Source organism: Nyctibius grandis, chromosome 7, assembly GCF_013368605.1.
Source record: "Nyctibius grandis isolate bNycGra1 chromosome 7, bNycGra1.pri, whole genome shotgun sequence".
In the NCBI taxonomy this organism is placed as follows: Eukaryota; Metazoa; Chordata; class Aves; order Nyctibiiformes; family Nyctibiidae; genus Nyctibius; species Nyctibius grandis.
Genome location: NC_090664.1, coordinates 51,118,034 through 51,142,868, shown reverse-complemented (window position 1 = coordinate 51,142,868; position 24,835 = coordinate 51,118,034). Strand labels below are relative to the sequence as shown.

The 24,835-nt window shown below is 41.0% G+C and overlaps 1 protein-coding gene across 1 annotated transcript in view; it reads left to right on the top strand.

Annotated features, from left to right (window-relative positions):
• Positions 1-24,835, top strand: part of DPP6 (dipeptidyl peptidase like 6) — a 444,437-nt gene that overhangs the window by 234,231 nt on the left and 185,371 nt on the right. The window contains exon 2 of the mRNA XM_068404500.1: positions 17,032-17,146. Coding sequence (XP_068260601.1) covers positions 17,032-17,146 — 115 coding nt within the window. The remainder of the gene's footprint in view (positions 1-17,031; positions 17,147-24,835) is intronic.

The window sequence follows — 24,835 nt, the reverse complement described above, 5'->3', positions numbered from 1 at the left end:
TGTTTTGTTATCTGACCGTGGCTTGAGAGACGTCGCTGGCACGCGAGAGCAGAGCAGGGAGGTTGGTGTGCCACAGGTGAGCTCTGGCCTCTCGTGCTGAAATGACAGGAGCTGCACCCTTGCTCTGTGGCCTGACCAGCAAACCTCTCATGTGTTAGGCTGACCTTCAAAGGCTACTTCCCTGCCTCAAAACCCTCACGGGAGGTTTTTTTTTTTTCTGTATGTGAGCAGGGAACCCATAGGAATATGGCTCTTAAAGGGTGCTCTCTCAAATGGAGAGGTGCTTAGGAAGTGGGGCATCAATTTTTACAGATGTTTGGGAGCCTCATCTACAGGGGAACTGCGGGCAATCAGGCATCTAAATGGCTTTTGACAATCTATTCCTGCTTTCGGTGTAATTACCCAATTATCTTCTATAGAAGATGTAGAAAACCTCTGTTTTCCCCACAAATCTCTGTTCCTAGAGTGAGGTTGTCCCATCTCCTCACCTTATGAAAAGGAAAACTGTGGGGAAAACAGCAGTGGCAAAAGCTACAAAACAGCAAGAAGTTAGGAAGGTGCAGAATAGGGGGTTAGCATCACTACTAAATGAAGTTAATAAATTGTGAATTGATGGATCAAAATCTGGATGAGTACCATCAGCTCCCACCATTAGTGGTTAGTCATTTCTACCATGGAGTGACCAGCTGATGGGGAGAGGAATTATCATATCATAGCATCACAGAATCATAGAACGGTTTGGGTTGGAAGGGACCTTAAAGATCATCTAGTTCGAACCCCCCTGCCATGGGCAGGGACACCTTCCATTAGACCAGGTTGCTCAAAGCCCCATCCAACCTGGCCTTGAACACACTTCTCTGGGCAACCTGTTCCACTGCCTCACCACCCTCACAGTAAAGAATTTCTTCCTAATATCTGATATAAATCTCCCCTCTTTCAGTTTAAAACAGTTCCCCCTCATCCTATCACTCCTTGCCCTTGTAAAAACTCCTTCTTCCGCTTTCCTGTAGGCCCCTTCAGGTACTGGAAGGCTGCTATATGGTCTCCCTGGAGCCTTCTCTTCTCCAGACTGAAAATCAGAAAATTGAATTAGTACAAGCTTGGAAAAGTCTGCACAAATTAAACTTTTACAGCCATTTCTCTCATTTGGACTTTTCTGCATAGGTTTTCCTGCAACAGATGCATTTGCTGTTTTAGGATTTTGAATTCTTAATATAAGAATATATTATATTATCTTATAATATGAGTTGTAATTAAGAGGTAGGTAAAGTGTGGACAGTATAGAATATAGGAGGCTCTTGAGAAGTCCATGCTCAGCATGAATACAAGCAGGGAGGTTTTGTAGATTTGTCTTTTGAAGGCGTCTGGGTTCCAAAGTCTTGTTGTCAAAGGATCAGGATTATATCAAGCCATCTTTCATTCCCATGGGGGATAATGACTTCCTGCCTGGATGGCAAATGTTCTCATTTCCCATGAAAAGTTATAGGACAAAGGTTAAGTACCTCCTGTAATTTCACAAAGAAATTTGATATAAGCCTCTAGCTGTCTTTTCTACCTGTGCCAGACATTTTTTGTTGCTCTAGAAGCTGACTGCGTGGTACAGCCTGTAACACAGGGGCTTGTTAGGACCTCGGAAGATTGATTATTTTACACTTCATGTCTTCAGCCAGCAAAGGGGATGTGCTGTGTGACTCTGTAACTCGCACTGAGGGTACCGCCTCACATGGCATTTGCATCTGGACTCAGCGTCACCGGAATCATGTTACCAGACCCCAGGGAAAAAAGTAGAACTGCTCTTATTCCCTGCAAGGGAATTTTTTTGTTCATATATTTTTTACAGAAGCACAACAGAAGCAGGCAGATTTCAGCTCTTTGTCCTAGTACCCAGAAGAGTTTTTCTCTCTCTCAGGAGGGGAAAAAAGTACTGAAATAACAAATAAATAGTGATGAAGCCATTAAACAAAATGGAAATTAAGGGAAAAGTGGGAGTGAGATACTGTTGTTGTGAATTTTAAGAATCCTTCACAAAGGGTTATGTAAGAAAATGAACTAGATTCTGATTTTTTTTGTTAAATTCATGCCAAGAAAATGAAAAAAAAAGAACAATCTGAGGTTTGTAGCGCCCCATTAGTTTGCTATGAGGTTTCCTGAAAATAGTATGAATTTTTCATTTTACATTATGAGGCTATGGTAGTGATATTTTACGAAGGCAAAATACTATGTACAAAAAAGCAATGCTTTTTCTTTTATATTTCAATACTGAAGAAAAGTGTTGGGCACTAAGGCACAGCCTTATCATATTTCTTGCTAACAAAGAGAGGTCATAGAACATACAGTTTTTCCTCCTCCATCCTCCAGCTACTAAAAAGTAGATGAGAGCATATCTGCTTTGCGGTCACTGTCACAAGTCCTAGCTTTAAATTAGCTCACTGGGGTCCCAAGAGCATGTGGCTACAAGAGCCAGAAGCTTATACCAGGCTGACTGCCCCAGCATTTATCCCAGCTTCTCGGGCAGGTACTGTAGCACTGAAATCCATGTTTCAAATACAGTGTGGTTCAAGGTGCCCTAGTGAGCTACTGGAGACACAGGGCAGATATATCACACCAACAGCCACTATGTTCTCAGGAGCACGCATGATGATGGGGTGTGCTTCCAGACTTAAGGGTCTCTTTTTTCTCCGTGAGCCCAAAGAAGCCCATGGGGGAAAAAAAAGAAAGAAAAGGAAAAACTAAAAGAAAATCACTAGCTTTTACTTCTGCAATTCCTCTGCTTCTTTTGAACTTCTGATCAGACATATTTTCATTAATTATTCACTACAGTCATAGTCCCTCACCATATGGGGAGGGGATTAGCTGAAATGATGAACCTCTGCTGCAGTTCACCACTGTTGCTTGGTCCTACCCAACGGGGAAGGGGCTGCAGCTACTGACTTGCAAAGTGTTTGCTCAGAGGAGTCAAGGTCCGGCTCCACGCAGCTTACAAAAGGACAATTTTTTTCACATTTCAAAGGAGATGAAAATTAATGGGTAAAAAAGAACTGACTTCTCGTCTGGAGCTAAGTAGATATGTGTGTAGGGGCTGAGTCTCTGCTTTCCCATGCCAAGAAATGGAAAGAAAAAAGGAGTGTATGTGTGTGTATATATATATTTATGCATATATACTTCTCTGCTGTAGCAATATAATGCAGTGCATGAATCTGTGCAAGTCTAGTTGTTTGGGGGTTGGGGTATTTTTTGATCCTGCCTCCCTCATTCCCCTTGTCCGAATGAATGTGACAAAAATGACTGTAAATATTTTAGTACCATAGCTTGTTTGTTTGTTCATTTGTTTTCAATTTTTAGGTGAAGTGGTGGGCTTTGACATTATGTTTTATCCTGGCAACTGAAAGATTAGCATTTGACACTCCCTTCATTAATAGCTCAAACCAGCTGTAAGAGGAGGGAATAAATGGTCCATAGCAGCCTGGTTGGACATAAAAGACAATAGTCATATATATAATCACATACTTTTGACATCATTTACCAACAGATAAAGAATTTCTGGAGAGAGAGGTAGAAAATCCTACGATACCGTGAAGGAACAGGCAGGGCAATGTGGGGCCTGATCAGCAATGTAGGGGGCACTGGAGGAGTGAAAAATGCCAAGAGCAGAAGAGCCATGCCTCTCTTCCTCAAGGCAGCATTTGGCAGTGGTTGAAGATTCAGCTGTCATCATTAAATAGCTGAGATTCTTTACATTGACAATTATCTGCTCTCTATAAAGAGAGGTTTCAGTGATGGACTAGTTGAAAAGCTGTTGAATGCACAAGGGGAGCAATGCAGGTATTTATGTCAATGAAGTGGAAGGAAAATAATGCAGCTGATTTATCTGGAGTAGCTCATATGACCTGTCTGTCCCTTCATTGTGCCGCTGATATCTTTTGGCAACCAGCACAGCGGCCAACGTATGAGCACAGATCAGTTGTGTCATATTCTTTCTTCACTTCATTGAGGCAGAACATGTCATAAAATCTTGCTGTCTTCAGCACCACCTTTCAATTCCCAAGTCTGGTGACAGCAAATGTCACTTGAGAAAAGCACAAGGTCTATGACTGGTGACAGTTTTGGGAAACATCGCGTGGAGCTGTGTCACTTCGAGGACATGTTCTTATTGTAGTTTGGAGTGTGAATGTCACTGTACTGCTGGATGTCCTCTTCTCTTCAGGTAAAGAGGTTACCCTATGTACAGTTGTTGTGAGGGGGAGAGGAGTCCATAGTTTGCAAGTCAGATGATGGGGAGATGAGAGCCTGTGACAATGCTGTGAAGTTATGGGAACTGTTTTAGCCCTCTTGAAAAAGCAGGATTTCAGCTGAGGTTTGCTCTCTTGACAGTTAAAATCAGTGGAAACCTGAAAACTTTGGTTCAGGTCTTCTATACAGATACCACAAATCCATTAGATTCATCATTTTTTTCCCTTAAATTTCTTCTTGTCTTCAGCTGCAGCTAGGCCAATGTAAGGTCTTGCTGAATGGGAAGTCTGGAGTTCAGGAGCCAAACCCTGCGTTTTCTGAGTATACAGAAGTGTGTGTGACTGAAGGTAGAGAGGTCACAATCTGGTGAATGTGAGGAGAGCTGACAAATGAGATTTCTAACCAAAATTACTTTATATTGCATTACAGAAAATGTTGAGCTTTGCAGGCTGGTAGAAGGGAGACTCCTGCTTCTAATTATGATTCAACTGATAATAGCCTTTTTGTAATCAAAGAAGGTAAAAATGAAATGCATGTTGCTGATTTTTTTCTGTGCACCAATGAGCAATACAATCACAAAGTAGTTTTAAATTAATTTCTTTTGTTCCTTTTGTTAATTCGAGTTTGATGGTTTTCCCTGGTGCCAGAGCCTAATTTACAGCAGAGAAAATTCCCTTAAATTGATTTTTAAAAATGCGCTCACATACACTACATTAACCTTTTCATTCCCTTATGGTATATGTCAAAGAAAAATGATCCCTGTAACTCTACTTACTGGAGAGATGCATAAGTAGAGTATATTAATTGGTAGAGTTCCCGTTCTGCTCTGAACATATTTTTCACGTGGTAAATGAAAACCTGGCGGTGCTAATGCTCATTTCTCTCTTTAGAAATACGAGTGCCCCAGCCCCCATCCTTTGCCTTCTCCCACTGCTACATATCTGATCACTTCTGAACTCTTTTATTAGTTATGGAAGAGTTTTATCTTTCAATTTAGATAGGGAGAAGAGAGGCATCAAGGCCCAGGTCCTCAGGGGTGTTTCTGTGCGTGACTCCTGGTGAAGCCACAGGGAATTAAGGATCTAAACACCTTTGAGGACATTGGCCTGGGCATGATGCAATGTGGTGTCTGCAGCACCACATGAGAGGGCTGGATGGGGTACTTGGTAGGGAAGTCTGTACTGGAAGGTTTTTTTGCAGCATCACATGAGTTTAGGATGTCTTTAAGTCTTGCAAAGTGAGTGAAACAGACAGGGAGATAACTATAGAGGACCTTTTGAGATATACTTAGGTCAGGAGTTGATCTGAATCTCCACTGAGCAACACAGGGAAATGTCGAGATGGCGCTCTCTCTCTCTGCTGTGTCTGTTAAGACCTCTTAATTTCAGAAGCCAAACCCTGCTTCTTGAGAGAATAACAGGTTGGTGAGGTGTGGAGAAGAATCTTCTTTCTTGGACACTTGCCTTTTTCTCTGGAGCATTTTTTCATGGGATGCAGTGAAACTGCCACGTACAAGTCATTGTGTCTGCTTGGGTGAGTCTTCTCTTTTCAAATCCTACAGCATGTTTGAATCAATATGGTATCCCTACATTTATCTTCCTTTTAAAATGCAAAGGGGACCTTTCTAACCCCCACTCTCTCATTTTTGACGTCAGAAGTGAGAGAGTCACAAAATTAAAGGGAGAATTTTGATTACAGTGGAAACTTTGCGTCTTGAAGCCCATGAAAAGCAGACAGATAAACCAGCAGCATGATTCAGGACAAGAGGTGCTTTTGTCAGTGCTGTTAAGATGTTAACATGAATTGTGCAGGAAGATTAAAAATTATCATGATAATGCACTGGCTTTGCTGCTGGGTGACAGTGACCCTTGTGAAATAAGTCTTCTAGGAGAAAAAAATTACAATTTGTGTGTCGGTCGGTTTTGCTTTTTTTTTTTGAATGGGAATGTGGCTGTCTCAGTTCCATTCTGTAATTCACTTACTGATTCTCAGGATTCTATTGAATTAAGGATATTTCCTTCAAATGAAAAATGAGCAAGCAAAGTGTTCTTTTGATACAAGGAGTCATGCTCCTATGGTGTTGTGCCACACAGTTAACACAGCTCAGTATGGGAAAGAAAGTTGGCATCTTGCTTTCCCGAGGAAAAATGACTTACTGTTTGTTGGCTGTGTTTACTGCCACCCAGAAACTTTTGAAAATGAAAATAAACGACTTTGCAAAGCTCTTTGTAATGTGCTCTGAGAACCCTAGTAAAAATAGAAATCAATTAAAACAGACCAAGCATAAGACTCGTAAACCTTTGGAGACCTTGGAGTCACTTTGCCTGACAGCAGCACTCGGTGCTGAGCCAGCCCGCTGGCATCTCACGCCAAAAGCCCAAGTACCCTTCAGAGAGCTGTAATTCTTCAAACTACAGTTTTCCTAAGCTAGAGCTGGACAAGGGCCAGGGGGCATTAAGGCTTTCTTTTTAAACTCCATGAATGTCAAATCAGGATATCCATGAAGTGGTTTGTGGTTCAAGAATATCTGAGAAAAGCCTGAGCAAATCCCATTAGGAGAACTGAGAAGTCTCCCAGCTATTTTGAGGACAGTCTTGCAGCCTGTGGACTCTGCTCCCTGCCTCATCATCCACACAATGCTCATGGAAGCCAGCACAGGTTGATACTAGCCAGAAAGAAATAGTTAACATTATAAAAATGGAAAAGACAGCCATCCTTTCGCTGTTGTGTCCCTTGCTCCTTACTTCTGCGAGAGTAACTATATGAGCTCAAGCAAATACTTTTCCTTCTGAGTAAGAACTGCAGAACTGGGGATGAGTTGGGGGCTGTAGCTTAGGTTTAGGATTTGGGATTCAGGTGGAGCTGCACTTATACAGTGAAGTAACCTGGAGGAGTGCATAGGCCAAAGCACAGGTGGTCACTGGTGTGGTTTGTTAACATGCTCCCAAGCGTAGTTTGGCCCATTACCAGCAGGACTGTCCCAGGACTGACGCAGCAAAGACTGAGGTTCAAAGTGGTCATCCAGCGCTGCAGTCTAAGAGGGTTTGGCTGTTGTGGGTGAGAGGCATGCTCTGCCAATCGCCCTTGGGACAAGAGAACAGATTTTGGTTTGCTTTATTTACTGGTTTGTATTTAGTTAGGAAACCAGGAATAAAAGTGAACTGAGGGAACTGGGGTTGTTTAGTCTAGAGAAAAGGAGGCTGAGGGGAGATTTTATTGCTGTCTATAAGTACCTGAAAGGAGGTTGTAGTGAGGAGGGTGTCAGTCTCTTCTCCCAGGTAACAAGTGATAGGACGAGAGCAAACGGCCTCGAGTTGTGCCAGGGGAGGTTTGGATTGGATATTAAGAAAAATTTCTTCACTGAAAGGGTTATCAAGCATTGGAACAGACTGTCCAGGGAAGTGGTGGAGTCACCATCCCTGGAGGTATTTAAAAGCCGTGTAGATGTGGTGCTTAGGGACATGGTTTAGTGGTGGACTTGGCAGTGTTACGTTAATGGTTGGATTTGATGATCTTAAAGGTCCTTTCCAACCAAATAATTCCATGATTCTAAAACATTCAGGAGTTGAGAAGAAGGGGAGAAAGACTAAGCAGAAAGATCTTGGCTGTACAGACTGAGGAGAAGGAGACTTAGCTGGGAGAGAAAAGCCTTCATTCCATGTCCTACTCAAGGAACTGCTTATGTCTTTTCATTTAAAAGCTCTGTGTAAAATACAGGCCCACACTTACACATTGTTTTTTCATTGCTCAACATTGTTAAAATTTGTATCAGAGAAGAATATTCCTTCTATAGTTTTCCATTAAAATCTTGGCTACATACTACAGGTGGAAACACAGCATTAGAGACCCACACATCAAATACATCTTGAGTGTTTTGGCCTTTGATCCTAGAAACAACAGAAAATTAAGGTTCTCTTAAAGGTAAAATAATAAGCTAATTAGCATCTTAATATAAATATTGCTACAATAATGAATAATGCAATAGTGTTGTCTTTGAAACATCCATACAACAAACAATTTGTATTTTTCAAAACAGTAAATGATTGGTGCTTAAAAGTTGTACAAAAGATGTATAAAAATAATCTATGAATTTTAGCATCCAGAATAACTCTGGAGTTTGCATTTTACACACCTCCTACACTATATTTGATTTTAATAGGGTACTCAGATACTTGAGAAATCCAGCACCATAATCTGATTAATTTATGATATATGGAAAAGGTTAAAGGACTCAGGCATGCTACTAAAAATGTTATTGACCTCAATAAAGGTGGATTCTGGTTTGAAACAGGGAGGAACTTTTCTCTCTTGTGAGATCCTACTGGTTTATTTGAAGGATTTTTTTTTTTTGCTGCTGAACTCAACTTTTATGTAAAACACACATTTCTCGAGTCCCACAGAGGACAGAAATATGTGATTTTTTTTTACTGGTTCTTTGCTAATTTCGGAGAGTGTTTTAGTGAGCGCACAAAACAGATTTTATCATCACATGCTTGTTAGTTTGGACATTTTTCTTTGTTCAGTTTGTAAAAGCATTTTATGTTGTCTCATCATGAAGGTTCAGGTAATTTTCATTAGTTTTGAAATCCTATTATTATGGGCTCTGGTCAAATGTTCTCTCCCCCAAAAAAGCTCTGAATTGTCACCGCAGCCTCCTCCTCCCTGCAGTGCCATCCCACGCCATCCTCTTGCCCCTTGGTCTGTCTGTGTCTCTCACCTCCCCATGTAACTCCCAGACTCAGGGATCAATCCTGTCTCTGACCAGGTTTGCTCAACTGCTCCCACAACCATGGGACCTCCAGGAGCCCATCACCTTGCAGCCCTCATGCAAGCCAGGGACCTCATCTGAAATCCCCAATCCACCATCATCCTGTAAGAAGTGATGATGAGAGAAATGTATTTTGAACAAAAAGCAGTTGATGTATTTCAGATACTAATGATAGATGGTGGTTGGCATGGTAGGTTGTGCTGAGGGTGCTTCTCTCTCTTTCTTTCTGTTTTTTTGTTTCCCCATACACACATGAAGCTTTGCTGCGTGTTAATGAGAGTAACGTATGTTGACCAACAGAGGAGTGACCCTCCCCTAGCCCCCAGATGCTTTAATTCACACATGAATTCATATAATAATTACTGTATTGCTGAAGTGTTTGCAAGTAAACTGGCAAGGTAATTTTTACTTTCTTAGCACACAGTGCAATTTCTGCATCTTGAGTTTGATGGACACCTCAGGAGAGTGCAAAATGAAACTGATAAACCTGTTTTCTTCCCTCCTGCTGTACACACCATTTTCATATTCTTCTTCCCTCTGTCTCTGCAGTGCAGTGACCTCAAAACTCGGCTGTCTTCACGGCTCTTTCCCACCTTGTTGCCAAACAAATTATTTAGGAATTAAATTTTGTTCATCTCATGTTTTCCTTCCTGTATCATTTAGAAACAAATTATTTACAAACTAGATTACAGAAAAAAATGCCTAGGAGTTAGTAAAATATAATATTAGACAGAATTTCTAATGCTGTATTTCTGCCCAGGGAGATTAAACATATCTCTATTTCCCTTATCACAAATTCTTCCTTGGTGTTCACAGTCATAAATTGAATTATATTTTTTTTTCTGAAATATAGTTTCACTAAAAATTGTAACTGCCTTTTTACAAATGTAAGCAGAATGGCATTTGGTTGGAATTAGGGGAGATGACAAAGCTGAGAGGTGGTTTCGCCAAGCTCTCAAATATTGCAGAGAAGCTTCTTTTCCCGTTTCTTGAGGTCATAATTCATCAAGAAATAGAATACAGAGATGTCATCCTGGCATGCCTTGGCAACATCACCTTTTGCAGATGCTTTCTGCATGGGTACGAACTGTTTCAAGGCTCGTGTGTGCTTTGCAGCTCAGTTTGGAGGGAGCCAGGCTGTCAGAGCATTATAGTGGAAAAACAGGAAGCAAAGCAAATGCTGTGGCATACAGGGGTCCTGGGATCAGTGATATAATCTGTGACATTTGGGCTTGCCAAGCCTTTTCACAGATCTGATAACACAGACTCTTAAGGAATAAAATTTTAAGCATCAAACCAAGTTTTACTGGTGCCATGGCAGATATTTCACTCGAGGAGATGATTTGGTTCTGTTTTAGTGGATGAATGTGTGTGCTTATATCAAACACTGAAATAAAATCAAAGAAATGCTGTTGATTTTATGGGTTCTGTCACTATTGGGAATGGATCTTTAATTATGACTTGAGTTACAGTAGCAGCTAAGGGCCCCTGTGAGGATTCGCAGTCCCGCTGAGCCAGGTGCTATAAAAACATCTGGGTTACAGCAGCTGAATGAATTGAACCGATGGTGGGAAAGTGAAGAAGATTAATAAGATGACATTAAATCAAGACCCTCACAATTCTTGGCTAAAAGTATCTCTAATCACATATGTCGTGTGTCTTACACACATACAACATTGCCATCTCCTCTCCTGGGCATGAGTCAGAAGATGGCCATGCCCTTGACTAGAGCCACGCTTAGTGCAACAGGTACAGCTGGTGTTTGCAGCTTGATTTTTTGTCACCTTGAGAATAGGCTTCTGGCAGGATTTTAGAGTCCATGTTCCCAACTTCTAATTTATTTTGGAAATAAAACATAGTCACTTTGTCCCTAAGCCCTAGGAATAATCTGGGAATGCTTCAAATGGCAATACTGCTTATTTATACATTGTAAGGGGGTAGGAGAATGTTGCAGTGTAGTTACTATACTTGAGTACAAAAGTCATGTGAGATGCCAGTTTAAAATATAGAGATGCTAAATTAATCTTTTAGTGCTGCTAGGTCTGGAGGGGGTCCAAAACTGTTTCATCATAATGCTCATAAAAATGATGGGAAGTTATTAAATATCCATTTCTGCAATACAGTACAGCTAGGAATCCTGGATATTACTGTATTTAGATATTTTTACAGATTTTTTTTAATTGAGAAGTAGCACTGTTTCATTTGTAGCTGGCACACACTGGCTTTGCTCCAGTGGAGCCAAAGATCTGTGTCAGTCAATGCTAGCTGAAGATCTGGTGCCTTCTGTTCTAAAACTGTGAAAGACCCATCATCTGTTAAAGCTAACAGTTAGGTGTAAGGTGCAGATGGCATTCATTTTCTCCTGTTGGCTTTGTAATAGAAACATGTAAGACCGAAAGCTCTATCAAAGCATAAAACATGCAAGGTTTATTTTTACAAAGGGCTGAGTGTTATGGATACAGCCTTTTCCTCGCTTACTCTCAAGCACTCCATTAATGCCCAACCTCAAAGCATTTGCGTGTGTGCACTTTGCAAAAATTGTGAGAGGAGGTGGAGCTACAGGGCGAAAAGGCTTTAGGGCATTGACAAAAGAGCCTCCCAGAAACTCAGGGCAGGATAGTGTGTTGCACTGTGTGCAGGGTAAAAGATTTTTCTCATGGTGCTGGGGAGTAGACAGCAAAGATGTTAACTGTTATTAAGTCATTGCTGCCTATTAGTAAAAGCATTTATTATAGCAGAAGATGAAGAAAAACATCATGTAGTTGTGTTTCATCACTGCAACAGGCAGGATGGTTTTATCCCTCTGAATCTTTCTGTTGGGGTTTTGCAGGAAAGCCCACATACATGCCACGCCTCATTTGTAAAAATGGACCAGGTTTTTATTCCTGTCACTTTAAAGTGTCACCTTTAGCATTTGAACAACTGAGTTTACTGTAGCCTCAGGCTTAGGCTCTCTGAATCTATCTGCAAACCGATTGCTATTCAGCATCATGCTTCAGCTGGAGCACAGCTCCGGGTGGTCTGCGGCAGCAGGAGGGGAGGGAGGCGAGTGGGGAGGAGAAAGAAAGGAAAGAAAATAAATTTAAAAAACCCAAACAAAAGTAACTCAGCTTGAATTCAGAGATGAGCAGGATGCAGTAGTATGCCTATTATTGTTTATCCGTATTATGATACTGCTTAAGTTCTTTAGTGATTGAGGTTTCCACTGTGCCAGGGTACCAAAAATTATTCCTGCCCACTAAGAACCTCCATCCTAAATTTAAGGCAGGAGAGCAGCAGAGGATCCAGACAGGCAGAGGAGTGCGATGAGACAGTAAGGCAGTATCGATCAGCAATATAACCAGAGGTCTCAGCAAACCTCCTGCTCTAACCACTGCAATACATCTAGTTTACTGCCATTATCATTGCAATTAATATTTCTTTTTTTTTGCAACACAAGGTTAATAATCTAACTGTATGGGTTACCTACTTTTTATCTCATTTGTTGTACTATTTAGCAGTTATAATCTGCAGCAATTTTGTATTATAAAGAACTAATTAATGGCAAGATTATTTTTCCACTGAATGTCATAGGAGTTTTTGCCAGGGACAACAGTGTTCCCATACCTTAATTCCTCAGCAAAGTTTTTATTCTGGGCCATGTTCTGAAACTGGTGAGCTGACTTGTCAGTGACGTGGCACTCACTATGTCATGTCACCAGGCAAAAGTTTTAATTCAGAACAAGGTAGCCTGAGGTGAAGGTAGAATGCGTATTCCTTGATTAACTGTGTGTTGGCAAGCTTGGTAGAAGATTTTTCATTTACTGTGTTTGTAAGTGCAGGGTATTTCGGGTTATTTAGTTAAAATTTAGAAGCAAATAAAAAAAAAAGCAAGAGGCAGAGCTTGCAGGAATGGCAAGTATGGAAACCATACAAAACCTGGCTATAAACCCCATCCTGCCACCTCTGGAGCAAATAACAGATCTTGCACCTGCTTTTGTTTCATACAATTAATTTCTTGGGTTTTTTCCCTTTATTTTTTCTTTTCTTTCTGATCTACATAGGCGTAAGTGAGAGGAGAGGTCTGTCTCCTGTTTGCAGCCATGGCCCAGTGTCACCTGCTTCAGCAAGGGCCCTCACATACAGCACACGTGTCTGGAATGTATATATTCCAGTATAACACACCTAGGTTTTGTTGTTACTGCACAAAAGTGGCGACTCCATGTTGAAAAGGACTAAGAGGCCCACCATGACCACCCCTCTATTGATCCTTCAGAGATTTTGATCCAGGATGTATACCTTTTGTTAAATAATGCCAATACTTGACAAGTGATGTCTATATTGTCCTTCTTTCATTTAGCAATATAGACATGGATATTAAAAAAAATGAAGTTGTGCCTGATGAGTTTTTGTCTTAAGAAGCTGTTATATTATTCTAATATAGCCACCATGCTGGCAGACTTTTGGCAGGTTTCAAATAAACATACCAGAAATAATTTTGTTGACAGCATCTTGGATTGGAGCATGTCCAGCCTTCATCAGTAACATGTCAGCACAGTGATTCTTTCACAGGCAGGAAAATATGTCATCACAGATCTTATTTCAGAGTCTTAAAATACTGTAGCTGTCTGGCTTAATGGCTTCAAAGTCAACTTCACAGATGGGTAGCGTTGTTTTTCAATCATAAATGAAGACGAAAGTGATAACATTTACAGTTTTTAATATGCAGCATCAATGAAGTGTGTTTATGTTAAAACCTGTGGTAACATCTGTTTTACTTTCCTAATCCAAAAACAATTAAGGTTTTATGTAAGAAAAAGAAGGGGATGGAAAACAAACAGGAAAGGAAAAAAGGAGAAAACCCAGGCTGAAGGGCTTTAGCTTGCTTGCAGAGGTCATGCAGGTGTTGTGTTAGTTCTTCATGCGAAGCAGAGAGCAGGTGACTCCTACCGATGAGACGCTTTGCTTTAATGTTTCCTTTTATGCTCTTTTCAGTAGAATCATTTCGTCAGAGCAGAAATTGTGCATGCTTGGTTTATTTCCATTTGTGTAATATGCTCAGATTTCAGTATTAAAACCAAAGTGGTATCCTAAGGATTAACAGCCATGGTTCATGAAGGGTATCTGCTTGCTGGTGGTTTAGATCTCTGTGTTTACATCTTCAAGCTGGGATCTTTCAGGAATGGGCAAATTATAACTTTGTGCTGTGCATTGGAAACAAAAACCCTTTGAGGTGCCACTTCAAGAGCATTATTTATGTGCTTGAATCTGTACCTGCCTAAGGCTTAATTAAACACCTTCCTGGCTTCGGTCCCAAGCACAGAGGCTTCCCTGAGCGATGTGAATAGGCAGCTGGTGTCCGCTTGTGGGAACTCCTGTTGAAGGGTGGGAGTTTGCTGCCAAGGGCATGGAGTATCATGGACCAGTGGTGAGGCTGTAATGTCCTGGAGGTAAAAGCTGGTCCCAGTGACACAGCAACATCTCTCTGGATTTAACAGAAATACAGATAGGAAAGATCTAAGGCAGCCAAGAACAAAAAAGCTGCTTTCCAAGCCTGTGCTGAATAAAGCTGTTTACCTTTCTTTGAAATGTCATTTATCTCTTCTTGCTTTTTATCAGGGGATATTTCCTGATGGAATTTTGAAAATAAACTGAAAACGTTCCTTTCTGCTTCCTTGCAGTGTATTAAACGCCAAAGTTTTGTTTATTAATAGTTTTCCTCCTCTTGATACACTAGAAATTGCCGGTCGTCTTTGTTGTGATTTTGCTCAAATATTGATTGAATGACTGAAGAATTAATGGGATTATGATGTGATAATGGATTCAGTGGAAGTACTGATACCGTGAAAGCTTAAGCACATGCGTGGATTTCTATCACACTGGGACTCATGGATGGGGAAACCTCGCTTAAGGAAAGGTTTTATTAAGCTGTTGAACTACATCTGGGTTTGTAGATCCAATTCAAGTCCACGAACTACTTTTTTTTCAATTTTAAAACTTCTGACCATTCAAGGGGGAGAGGGTTGTTAGATTATTTTCAGGGATGTGACTATTTCCATCAGTTCTGTAGTGCTGCCTGCGTCTTACCTCTGTCCTTAGACACTGTTAGGGCTTGGCTGGGTAGAAGCACTGTGGTTTCTCAGCTGCTTTTTCCTGGTTCTCCTGCCATCCCTCTGGGTCCCACTGTGCCCTGCTGGGCAAGGAAGAATATTTCTGCCACTTACTAAGAAGCCCTGGATTCTTTTCCTGGCTTTATTTCTCAATTTGTGTGTGACCCTAGGAAAGTCACAGACTCTCTTTTGAGCCTATTTGCATCACCTGAAAAATGGGGACTATAACAGATTCCTAAAAAAGGTGTTAGAAGACTAAATTAATTAACATTTTTATTTGTGCTTAGGGTGAAGATGCTATAAAAATGCAAATATTTATATTCTTTCTATTTGCTTGTTGGCAAAATTGAATTTCTCAAGGCTCCTGACCTACTTTTCAGATTTTTCTCCAGTAAGAATAGTAAACTATAAATTTGTTCCTACTAATTATTTTTCATTTCAAATAGCCAAGTGCAAATGAGGGGAAGGCAAGGAGGGAAGGGGCTGCTAACCTCTACCCCTCTTTGCCAGAAGGAAGAGAACCATCATGTCTTTTCCAGAACTAGAATAAATAATGAAATACAGATGCTACCACAGATGTTTAATGCCTCAAACCTAGCTTTCCATTGCAGATTTATAGCCTTTGTAATGGATAGATCCCCAAACATATAGGAAGAGAGTCTCAACATTATCTTTTTCTGTGAAATGGATTCTTGGTATGGAAAAAGTTGAAAAATATTTTTCCAGCATTTCCTGAAATTGAAACTCTGAGGTTTGCCTGACCTCCCTGTTCAGGTCGTGTTGCTGTGTATGAGAAAAAGTTACAATAAGTGAAACAAACTCCCTGAATTACAGAAGAACTTAGTCTATTATAAAGCTTTTTGTTTTCCTGGAAAAATTAAAAAAGAAAAAAAAGAAGAATCCTTTAAAAGAGTGCCATCAGGTCTGTCTTAGACCCACCATCCCTCATAATAAAGGAAATGAGGCAAAAATTCTAAACTGGTGAGGTTGACAAGGAGGAGGAGCATCCAGAGTGGTTCTGGCTGTGAGGCCAGATCCCTGGGGTGAATTCAGCCTTCCAGGAAAGCGGAGTGATATTTCATACAGTTCCTGGGGATGCTTCAATGCGTGCATGAAATCACATTTAATGCACAGTGCTAAGGGGAATCCAGCAAAAAGCATGAAAGGCATAAAGTGCAATAAATATTTAAGATCTTGTGAATGCGAACACAGCACTTCATAAAAACCACAGTCTCGAGAGCAGGGGTGCTGTATACATCATAGACAGAACATATGGTACAACCACAGTGAAGTCAAAGCTAATCAGTGAATAGTGATGGAGCTTTTACTCTGAAGAATGTGATTAAATTTAATGTATATGCTAGACATGAATCCTGTCTTCATGTCCTTAGACCTACCAACCTAGAAATACATGCAAGGTGGCCTGAAGGGATGTGATGTTTTCTGGGAAGGCAGAAAAGTTCACCATAGGGATATCCTCATTGATTTTCATCTCTGTACATGCCCCTGTGAATTATTTATCTTCCTGTATTCTTCTCTGGCATCTTATTATAAAAGTCTCTTGAAAGTTACTGTAAAGCTCTTTATTCCCGGACTTAATGAGGGTTGGTAGGAAATTGGGTTTTGATAAGTGAGTTTGGATGAGTGATGGTGTGGGTTACTGGTGCCTGTATGCGAGGAGGCGAAGCGGAGTGTGGGTTTCACTACTGAGCATCCTATGGGTGCGTTGCATTTATTCGTTGTATAATATGACTTGGGATGGATTCAATTAATACCACAATGTATTACAACAACGTGAATTGTATTTGGCTTATGAGCTTCATCCACCATGGTCACGGGGTGCACGGTGTACTTCTGTGGTCATATGTTGCTGTTTGGATTCTGCTACTTGTTTCCTTGTCTAAGTGCCTTTTCTAAATGCTCACTTTGCTTTGATGTTTCTAGGAGCTGGTGGGGAGTAATCCTCCTCAAAGAAACTGGAAAGGAATTGCAATTGCCTTACTTGTTATTCTCGTTATCTGCTCCCTGATTGTCACCTCTGTTATACTCCTGACACCAGGTATTTATAACCTTTACCTCACTTCCATTCTGTTTTTCTTCTGTAATTTTACACTTCCAAGGGTAAAGTGATTGCAAACTGACTGCAAAGTCAATATCAAAGGAATCATCCTTCCTGTTCTTTTGCTTGATGTGATGCTGAGTTCAAGGCCATTCTTAGGTAGATTGTTTTAAAGTTTTACATTTCAATTTAAAGATCAGGGCTGCTGAGCTGAAGGTAAAAGTGTGAAACTTGGTTGCCTAAACATAGTTGGGGAGTGTAATTTTAGATGTGCCAGGGTATGAGGGACACCTACACAGGGCAGTCAGGACGCAGGAATTCCTGCAAGTTCATGCCCACATGGAGCAGCAGATGCCAGTTGGGTGACATATCCTAGAGCATCTGAAATGACATTAGATGCCTATGCTTAGGTACCTAAATCCCATCCTGTTCACATATATGGATTTTTAAATCAGACCATAGTGTTCCAGCTTTACAAAGGAATTCCAAATAACTGTGTGCCAGATAGCACTTAACCACAGCAAATAATTAGTAAGTTGCCCAATAAGGGATTTTTTTAAGTTAATCCCCTTACCAAGTTTCAGCAAAGTTCTGTGCATGTATTCTCTGTAAATTACTTCTCTTCCAGTAGCTGCTGAGGTTGTAGGCTTGAATTTTAATGTGATATCATTATGATTATTGATTATTATGTATTTATACAGCCCTGTAAATTTCCATGACTACTTACAAGGTAGAAATAATGTGCTTTCGCAGCTCTGAATAGCTTGTGATCCGAGTACAAAAAGACAAACAAATGAGAGACAAGACATAGAAAAGAGAATTCAGTGTCAGAAAGGGTTAGGAGCTACAAAACATGGAAGAAGGCAGAAGATCCCCTGCAGAGGGACGTAGAGAAGAAAAGGGGCTCCTTCTTGCATGACTACATGCAAGTGATTCTAGGGGACAGCAGGACAGAGAGCACAGAGCTGAGGAGGGTAATGGAGGCAAGGGAGAAATGAAACCATAGGAAATGGAAGAGCACAGGATGCTGAAGTGGAAAAATGGCATGGAAGTTGTGGGGCAGAAATTTCTAGCTTGTAGCTTGTGAACTGACATGAGATCGGCAGATCTGGGCCATCTTCCCTGACACAATTCTTATTCCACAGTCCTGCTGTATGGTAGGAACTGTATCACACGGAAACAGTGATAAATCAAGAAATACAAGGCAGCACTGAGTTAATTTGAAAATGAGTGAAACAACCACTACGTTACACATCTGGTTATTTATCATCATGCCATGTTCAATTTCTTTCATGCTATCCTGAAGTTTTCAATGTAAATGTAAGTAGCACATGGTCATGCCAGAGTAATTAAGTAATTAAATTAATCAAGGTGAAACTTGATTAAGGATCATTTTTGAAATTACTTTCACTAGGGTTCAGATTTAACACCTTTGAACAGTGTAGTTCATCTATGAGGTGTTTCGGAGCATGGTCTGTGGACTGTACACACATCAGGCACCACTTACTTGCAGTGACAAATATCATCCCTTACCCATTAGGAATGGAAATGTTGCCTTCTATTTTACAGAAGCACAGTCCCAGTCTTTTCAAAAATGTGGGCTAGATTCCTAAAACCACACTTGTGGGCTTCAAGAAGCTGTCAGCGGCTTGCACTGCATAGATGAGACCATGGGTGCCACTTCCATCAAAGAGCAGGATTCCATGTAGATGGGTATGTGGGGAGAAGCATAAACATACCTGTACCATCCTAAATACAGTTGAAGTCACAAGGCTTTCCTTTTACAAGACCACCTGTAATAATGATTTCTTTGTAAGGATGGTCAGAATGGTATCCGGTGAGGATTTAGCAGCTCTGGTTTCAATTCTGGGCTCCACTATAGACCTCATTTAGGACTTCTCCTGAACCCTACTCCCACTTATCCATAGGCAAAGACACACATAAAATCCACTAATGACTATTATGACTATAGATACTGCAGTGCTGTTGTCCACGTAAGTGCCTAGACAGAAAACATGTAATGAGCATTGAGACCCTGTAGTTAATGATGTTCTCTAATTTACGAAGACACAAGTAAACATGGGTTATTATGGTGACCTTCTATTTTACGTAGTATGAAGTAGGAATGTGAAATACCCACATTCAGTTATAAATAAAATTCGCAAGTGTATTTGTGTGTTTATATTTGTACATACATACACAAAGACATTCTCTGTTTGCCATATGTATGCACACACATGTATAGACATAAATCACAGTTATTGGTATGTACTTAGCAACAACCTCAAATAGCACCGTTGAGAGAGTCTCTATGCTTAAAACTTAGCGATATGCAAAGTCATTTTCTATGCTAAAATTTCCATTCATGTTTTCTGAGATTTCTAATTACCTGATTTGCTGATAAACTGGGTTTGGGTTATTTTTTCCTCTTCTGGTGTTTCAGAACTGTGTCCTGCATGCAAATACAGAAACTCTGAGCTCAGTACTGCTTCTGTTTTTATTATGGATCCAGACTGCTTCATGGTGAGACTCTGCCAAGGGTAAAATCAGATAGCTTAGGTTGCTGCTGTGGCTTGGCAACATCCGAGTTTAGTATTCTCTTGGGCCACTGGCCCTGCAGCTTGTTATGAGGACGCACTATGGCACAGGGTAACAGGAGGCTCATTTCACAGGCATTTCCCACCAGCCAGTGCTAAGTGAGACATTGAGGCTGGCTTGACAAACGTAGAAAGTACTACATTGCTAATTCTGACTGGGGATAGCACTTCCCAGTAAGGAAGGAGTGGGGAAGATGGAGGAGCCTGTCCAAAAGGACATGCAGAGTCTGCATTTTCCTGCCATAAAATAGTTCACTGGAAGAAGAAATGTTTATCCTTTGGTAGCCAAACTGAAAAATAAGTGATGGATACTTGAACAAGAGGCGACGAAGGGACAGGAGGACAGTGAAGGAAGGAGGTGAAGCAGTTTTGTGGGTGTTCATGGGGAGCTGCTGCCAAACGTGGGGGTGGCATTAGAAAAAAACAAACAAAAGCCCCTCTTCACTGGAAATGTCTCAAGTGGGTGATGCAGTCTGGCATGGGCAGAGCACAATGCTTGAGAATACTTCAAATATTTTTAAGTCTTCCTTCTGATGATAATGTTGGAGTCCAGCCAGACACTGTCATACTAGTACAAATAACCTTTTGCATTTTACGTCTGAATTATTTTCTTGTTCCTGTCTATCTTGGCCCTCTCCCTGTCTGGGAAACCATTCTTCTCTAAGTATTTTGCTTTTGGTTTGAAGGCCAAGTATTTTGCTTTTGTTTTGCAGTGCAATGCCAAGGCATGCAATGCAGAGATGCTCTAAACCCAGTGCTGAACATCATGCAATGCCTACAGAGAGTAGTTTGGGACATGTATGGGATAGAGTGCAGCACGTAGTCTTGTAGTCCATGTTCAGACAAAGAAAAGTGGTTAACTGGACCCATAACTTGCATCATAGAATCATAGAATGGTTTGGGTTGGAAGGGACCTTAAAGATCATCTAGTTCCAACCCCCCTGCCACAGGCATGGGCACCTTTCCTCTAGACCAGGTTGCTCAAAGCCTCATCCAACCTGGCCTTAAACACTGCCGGGGAGGGGGCAGCCACAGCTTCTCTGGGCAACCTGTGCCAGTGTCTCATCACCCACACAGTAAAGAATTTCTTCCTAATATCTAACCTAAATCTACCCTCTTTCAGTTTAAAACCATGAAGGTGCAAAACCAAGAGTGAGTGGTAGAGTAGGGAATGGGGAAGATTTGCTTATCAGAACAGATAATGATTAAGGTATTTAATAACTGAGGAAAAAGGGGATTTATATCTCTCTCCAATATTCACTTGCAAGTCAGCCCAAACCTTTAAAGAAGGTTTTAACTCTGGATTCAGCTGCAGAAAGGCTGAAATCCCTCCTGGTCTGGGTTTCTCAGAGGCAGGTCACTCTGTTTTAAGATTAGCTAATCTTAAATCATAAACTGGGAACAGTGCTCTTTGCATTCAGCAGACACTGTCATTACAGTAGCAGTGCTTTATTGCTAGCTAACGCTTAGGTCTTGTTTTATAAAATCCTAATAAAATTTCAACGTTTCTATGATTTGTATATCCTTTGGTATTCTAGAACAGCATTCTCAAAAAAAAGCAGTAACTGGTGAAAGTTTGCATTTAATTACACTATAGTACACCGCAGGCACACAATTGCCTATGCTGAGGGACTCTGATTTCATGTATGTGTGAGTCCTGCCATTCCACCCACTTTGAAAAATGTGAAGCTATTTATACAAAGGATAAAAGTGTGGGACTGAGCCTTTCCTAATTGGCAGTTGCTCACTTGTCGCAGCATATGGCACCTGTACGGGTCCCATACTAGCAGTGTTTTTTGTGTATTTATATAAAGACATGCAAAAGTTTATAGATATGCATGTGTGTGCACATATCTGCACATGCACACACATATCAAAGCTGAAGAGAGGACCTGATCCTACAGAAATTTTTATTAAAAAAAACCTTCCCCAAATTCCTTTAGACATTTTGCTTAGGAAAAGGCTGCTTCTAGTCCCCTCTGTTTGGAAATGGAGGCAAACAAGGACTTTCTGCACATCTGTTCCTGATATTTAAAGCTTTCTGGAGATGTACATCAAGTTTGCTCCTTTCAAATCTGACCTTTAGTTGAAAAAAAGAAAGTACACCTAACTCCATATTAAAATTTTTACAAAATTCGTAGGAAACATTTTTCAGAGATGGTATTGAGGTAGTCATTGTATAGCATTAATTCACAACATGCTGTCAGACAGCCAAATGCATCACCTAGTAAGCTTAGCATGACTTTTGCTCATCAGGAAGAGCAAGGAAATATCCTGTGACCAGCTGTGCAGGGGTGTAATTTGTTTGTTCACAATTGTTATATATGAATGTATATTATATGCCATTAAAATAAAGTGGGATTTTACAGAAGGGAGAGAGGCTGCATGTTTGCCTTGTCTGGCCACTGCCTTTTGAGTACAGGGAGGTCATCTGGGTGAAAAGGGATTGAGTTTGCCCAGGGATCGAGCAGGTGTGCTGAGGTGGGAAGGGAGCTCCTGGTGTGCTGGGTCAGGTCTGCTGAGAGGTGGACATTCACAGACACACATTCACTCGTGTGCACAATGGCTCAGGAGGTGTGTGAGAAAAGCATCTGACACTGACTTGTAGGTGAGCCCTAGGGATGACAGAAAGAAAGATGAGCACCCAAAGGTGACTGAAACCTTCTGACCCATCAGGCAGCCTCTGAGCATTGCTGGAGTTGAGAGGAAGCTTGAAAGAAAGGATTAGTACTGCAGAGGCAAAACAGGCAGGGAGGTCAGCTCATAGCCCTTTTCCCTTCTGTTTTGAGTTTTCTGGGTTTTTGGAGGATCTTTGTTCTGTTTGTGTTCTGGAGAGCAAGATTTTATCAGTTCGGTGCTGACTTCAAGGATGAGGTGCAGACAGATGAACCCAAAAGGTCTGACCAACACAGGGTTCCCATCATGCCTTTAAACTTGAATCAAAACTAAAATGGGCATGGTTTTCACTTGGTTCTCCTAGCATATAACTTTGCTGTTTGGATGGTGGGTTTCCGACTTGACTCTCAAACCACAAGTCCTTGTGCCACCTGTACCATTGCCGTGCTGCTGCACTGCCAGACCCCGTTTGGCAGCTGCCATCTGGATCTGCTGGTGGGGTGGACATGAATGCAAAAAAGGTGGTGACACATGCTTGATTCTCTCCTTTTGTAAACCCAAGGAGGCCCCAAGGTCTCTGCAGTTGGGTGTGGACACAACTTGTGTCCGCCAGCTGGCTTATACACACTAAGGCGTGCTGAGACTGCTGCTTAGGAGAGGGTGGACTACCTGAGATCCTGCAATTGCATTTCTTCCTCTGTAAATGTCTCCACTGGGGCTAGAGAAATGGAGTAGGCATTCTTAATGAGCACTCTGACTTACCTACGTGTTAAATGAGAGGTCAGTAAATTTCCATTTTCTACTAAAAATCATTGTTTGATTGATTATGTAGTTCTTTGTTTTCTCCCCAGCTCTATGGCTGAGATTAGTGTCGACTATGGTTCATTACAGGACCTATTGCAGCTATTACAGCCCACTGCAAGAGACAGTAAGGGAATCTCAGGAACATGCCTTAGGGAGGCTCCTGGTTGTGCATGCCTCAGTTGCTACCTCTCCCTCTTCCTGCTGTCCCTTATGAGGAGTTTGAAGTGCTGTGAAGGTATAGAGGTGGTGCAGCCTGCAGACTGTCTGTGTCCATCCTGCACAGAAAGAGGGAATGAGAAGGACTTCCCACTCTACCTCTTCCCAAATCTCCAGCACAGAGGTTTGCTTGTGCCTGTCCTTATGCCCCCATGGTGGGGAAGAGGGTGTCCGTGTTCCTTGGGGTGGCATTTGGGAAGCAGCACCTGAAACAGCTGTAAAGCCAGGGCTGCGTGTGGGCTCCGACCACCTGCTCTGCACTACCTAATCTCCCCAGGATCCAGTGCTGGACCTTGCACCATGGTGGGAACTAATTGGAACAGTTTCCTGGAGTTCCTCTGACCTATATTTTCCATTTTAATAAATAAAATTATGCAGAAAAACTTGGCATAATGCTGTCACATTGAGGGATTTGGCTGAGGATTTGTATTAATGTGTCTTGGTATTTGGAAGCCACATTGAGCAGTGTGATTAAAACCTCATTCAGACTTAAACAAAGCATGAAAATTGAAGAATATAATGTAATTGGGTAAAAATGATAGTTTATATTGAAACATCTTTAAGTGGAACAAAACATTGTTCATAGGTAATTTTCAGTGGTCTCAGGTAGCTCAGGGGCTTCAATTTAGTGTGATAAAGACTTTTTCCTCTTATAAATGGCTTCAGAGAGTCTGATTCCACTATTTCTAATCACCAGTGTGTTCAGTGTAACAAGTTTAGTACTAAACAATGTTAAAGAAGCTAAGTCAGCATGATACCAATAGACCTCAGGCATGAGGATGCTGTAGCGAGGAGACATGCTGAAGCACACACACCTGCTGTGGAAAAACTCAGAATGCGGTCTCACGTGTTCCTTTAAAGAGCAGATGTGTTTAAACTGACTGAAAGGTTTCAATGAAAATGGAATTTTCATGAGAAATGCAAAAAGGACTGTATGAAGGCTAGCAGAGGAAGACATACAGCGAGTATTTCTTTGTGAGGAAAATGGAGTGCTAGAGTAGAGTTAGGAAGAACGAACTAAATGAAGGACACTATTTATTACAAGTTGATCTTACAGTTTCTTAAACTGGCAGTCTGGTTCTTCAATGTAAAAGCTGTCCAGATTTCCATGTTTGCAAATGAAACTGTATATCCTTTCACTAAACGTGAAAATTAGTATGGGCCAGCTATGCAACACCTAAGGATTTAGGGCTATGTCTCACAGATTTTTCAAAAATATTTCTGCAGTCAAGTGTCTGATTCCCATGGAAAATCTTTTGTGCATTCCTGAAGTAATCTGTATGGGCCCTCATGAGGCTAAATACCTTTCCAGCTGTGGTTCTGTGTGACAGTTTTTAAAGAAATAAAAATATAAACTATAAAAACTTGATCACTTTTATTTATTTTTTTTAAATTTAACTAATGATTTCAGAACAGTCTTAGTGTTAAGTAGCTTTAATATTCTTCAGAATAGTCA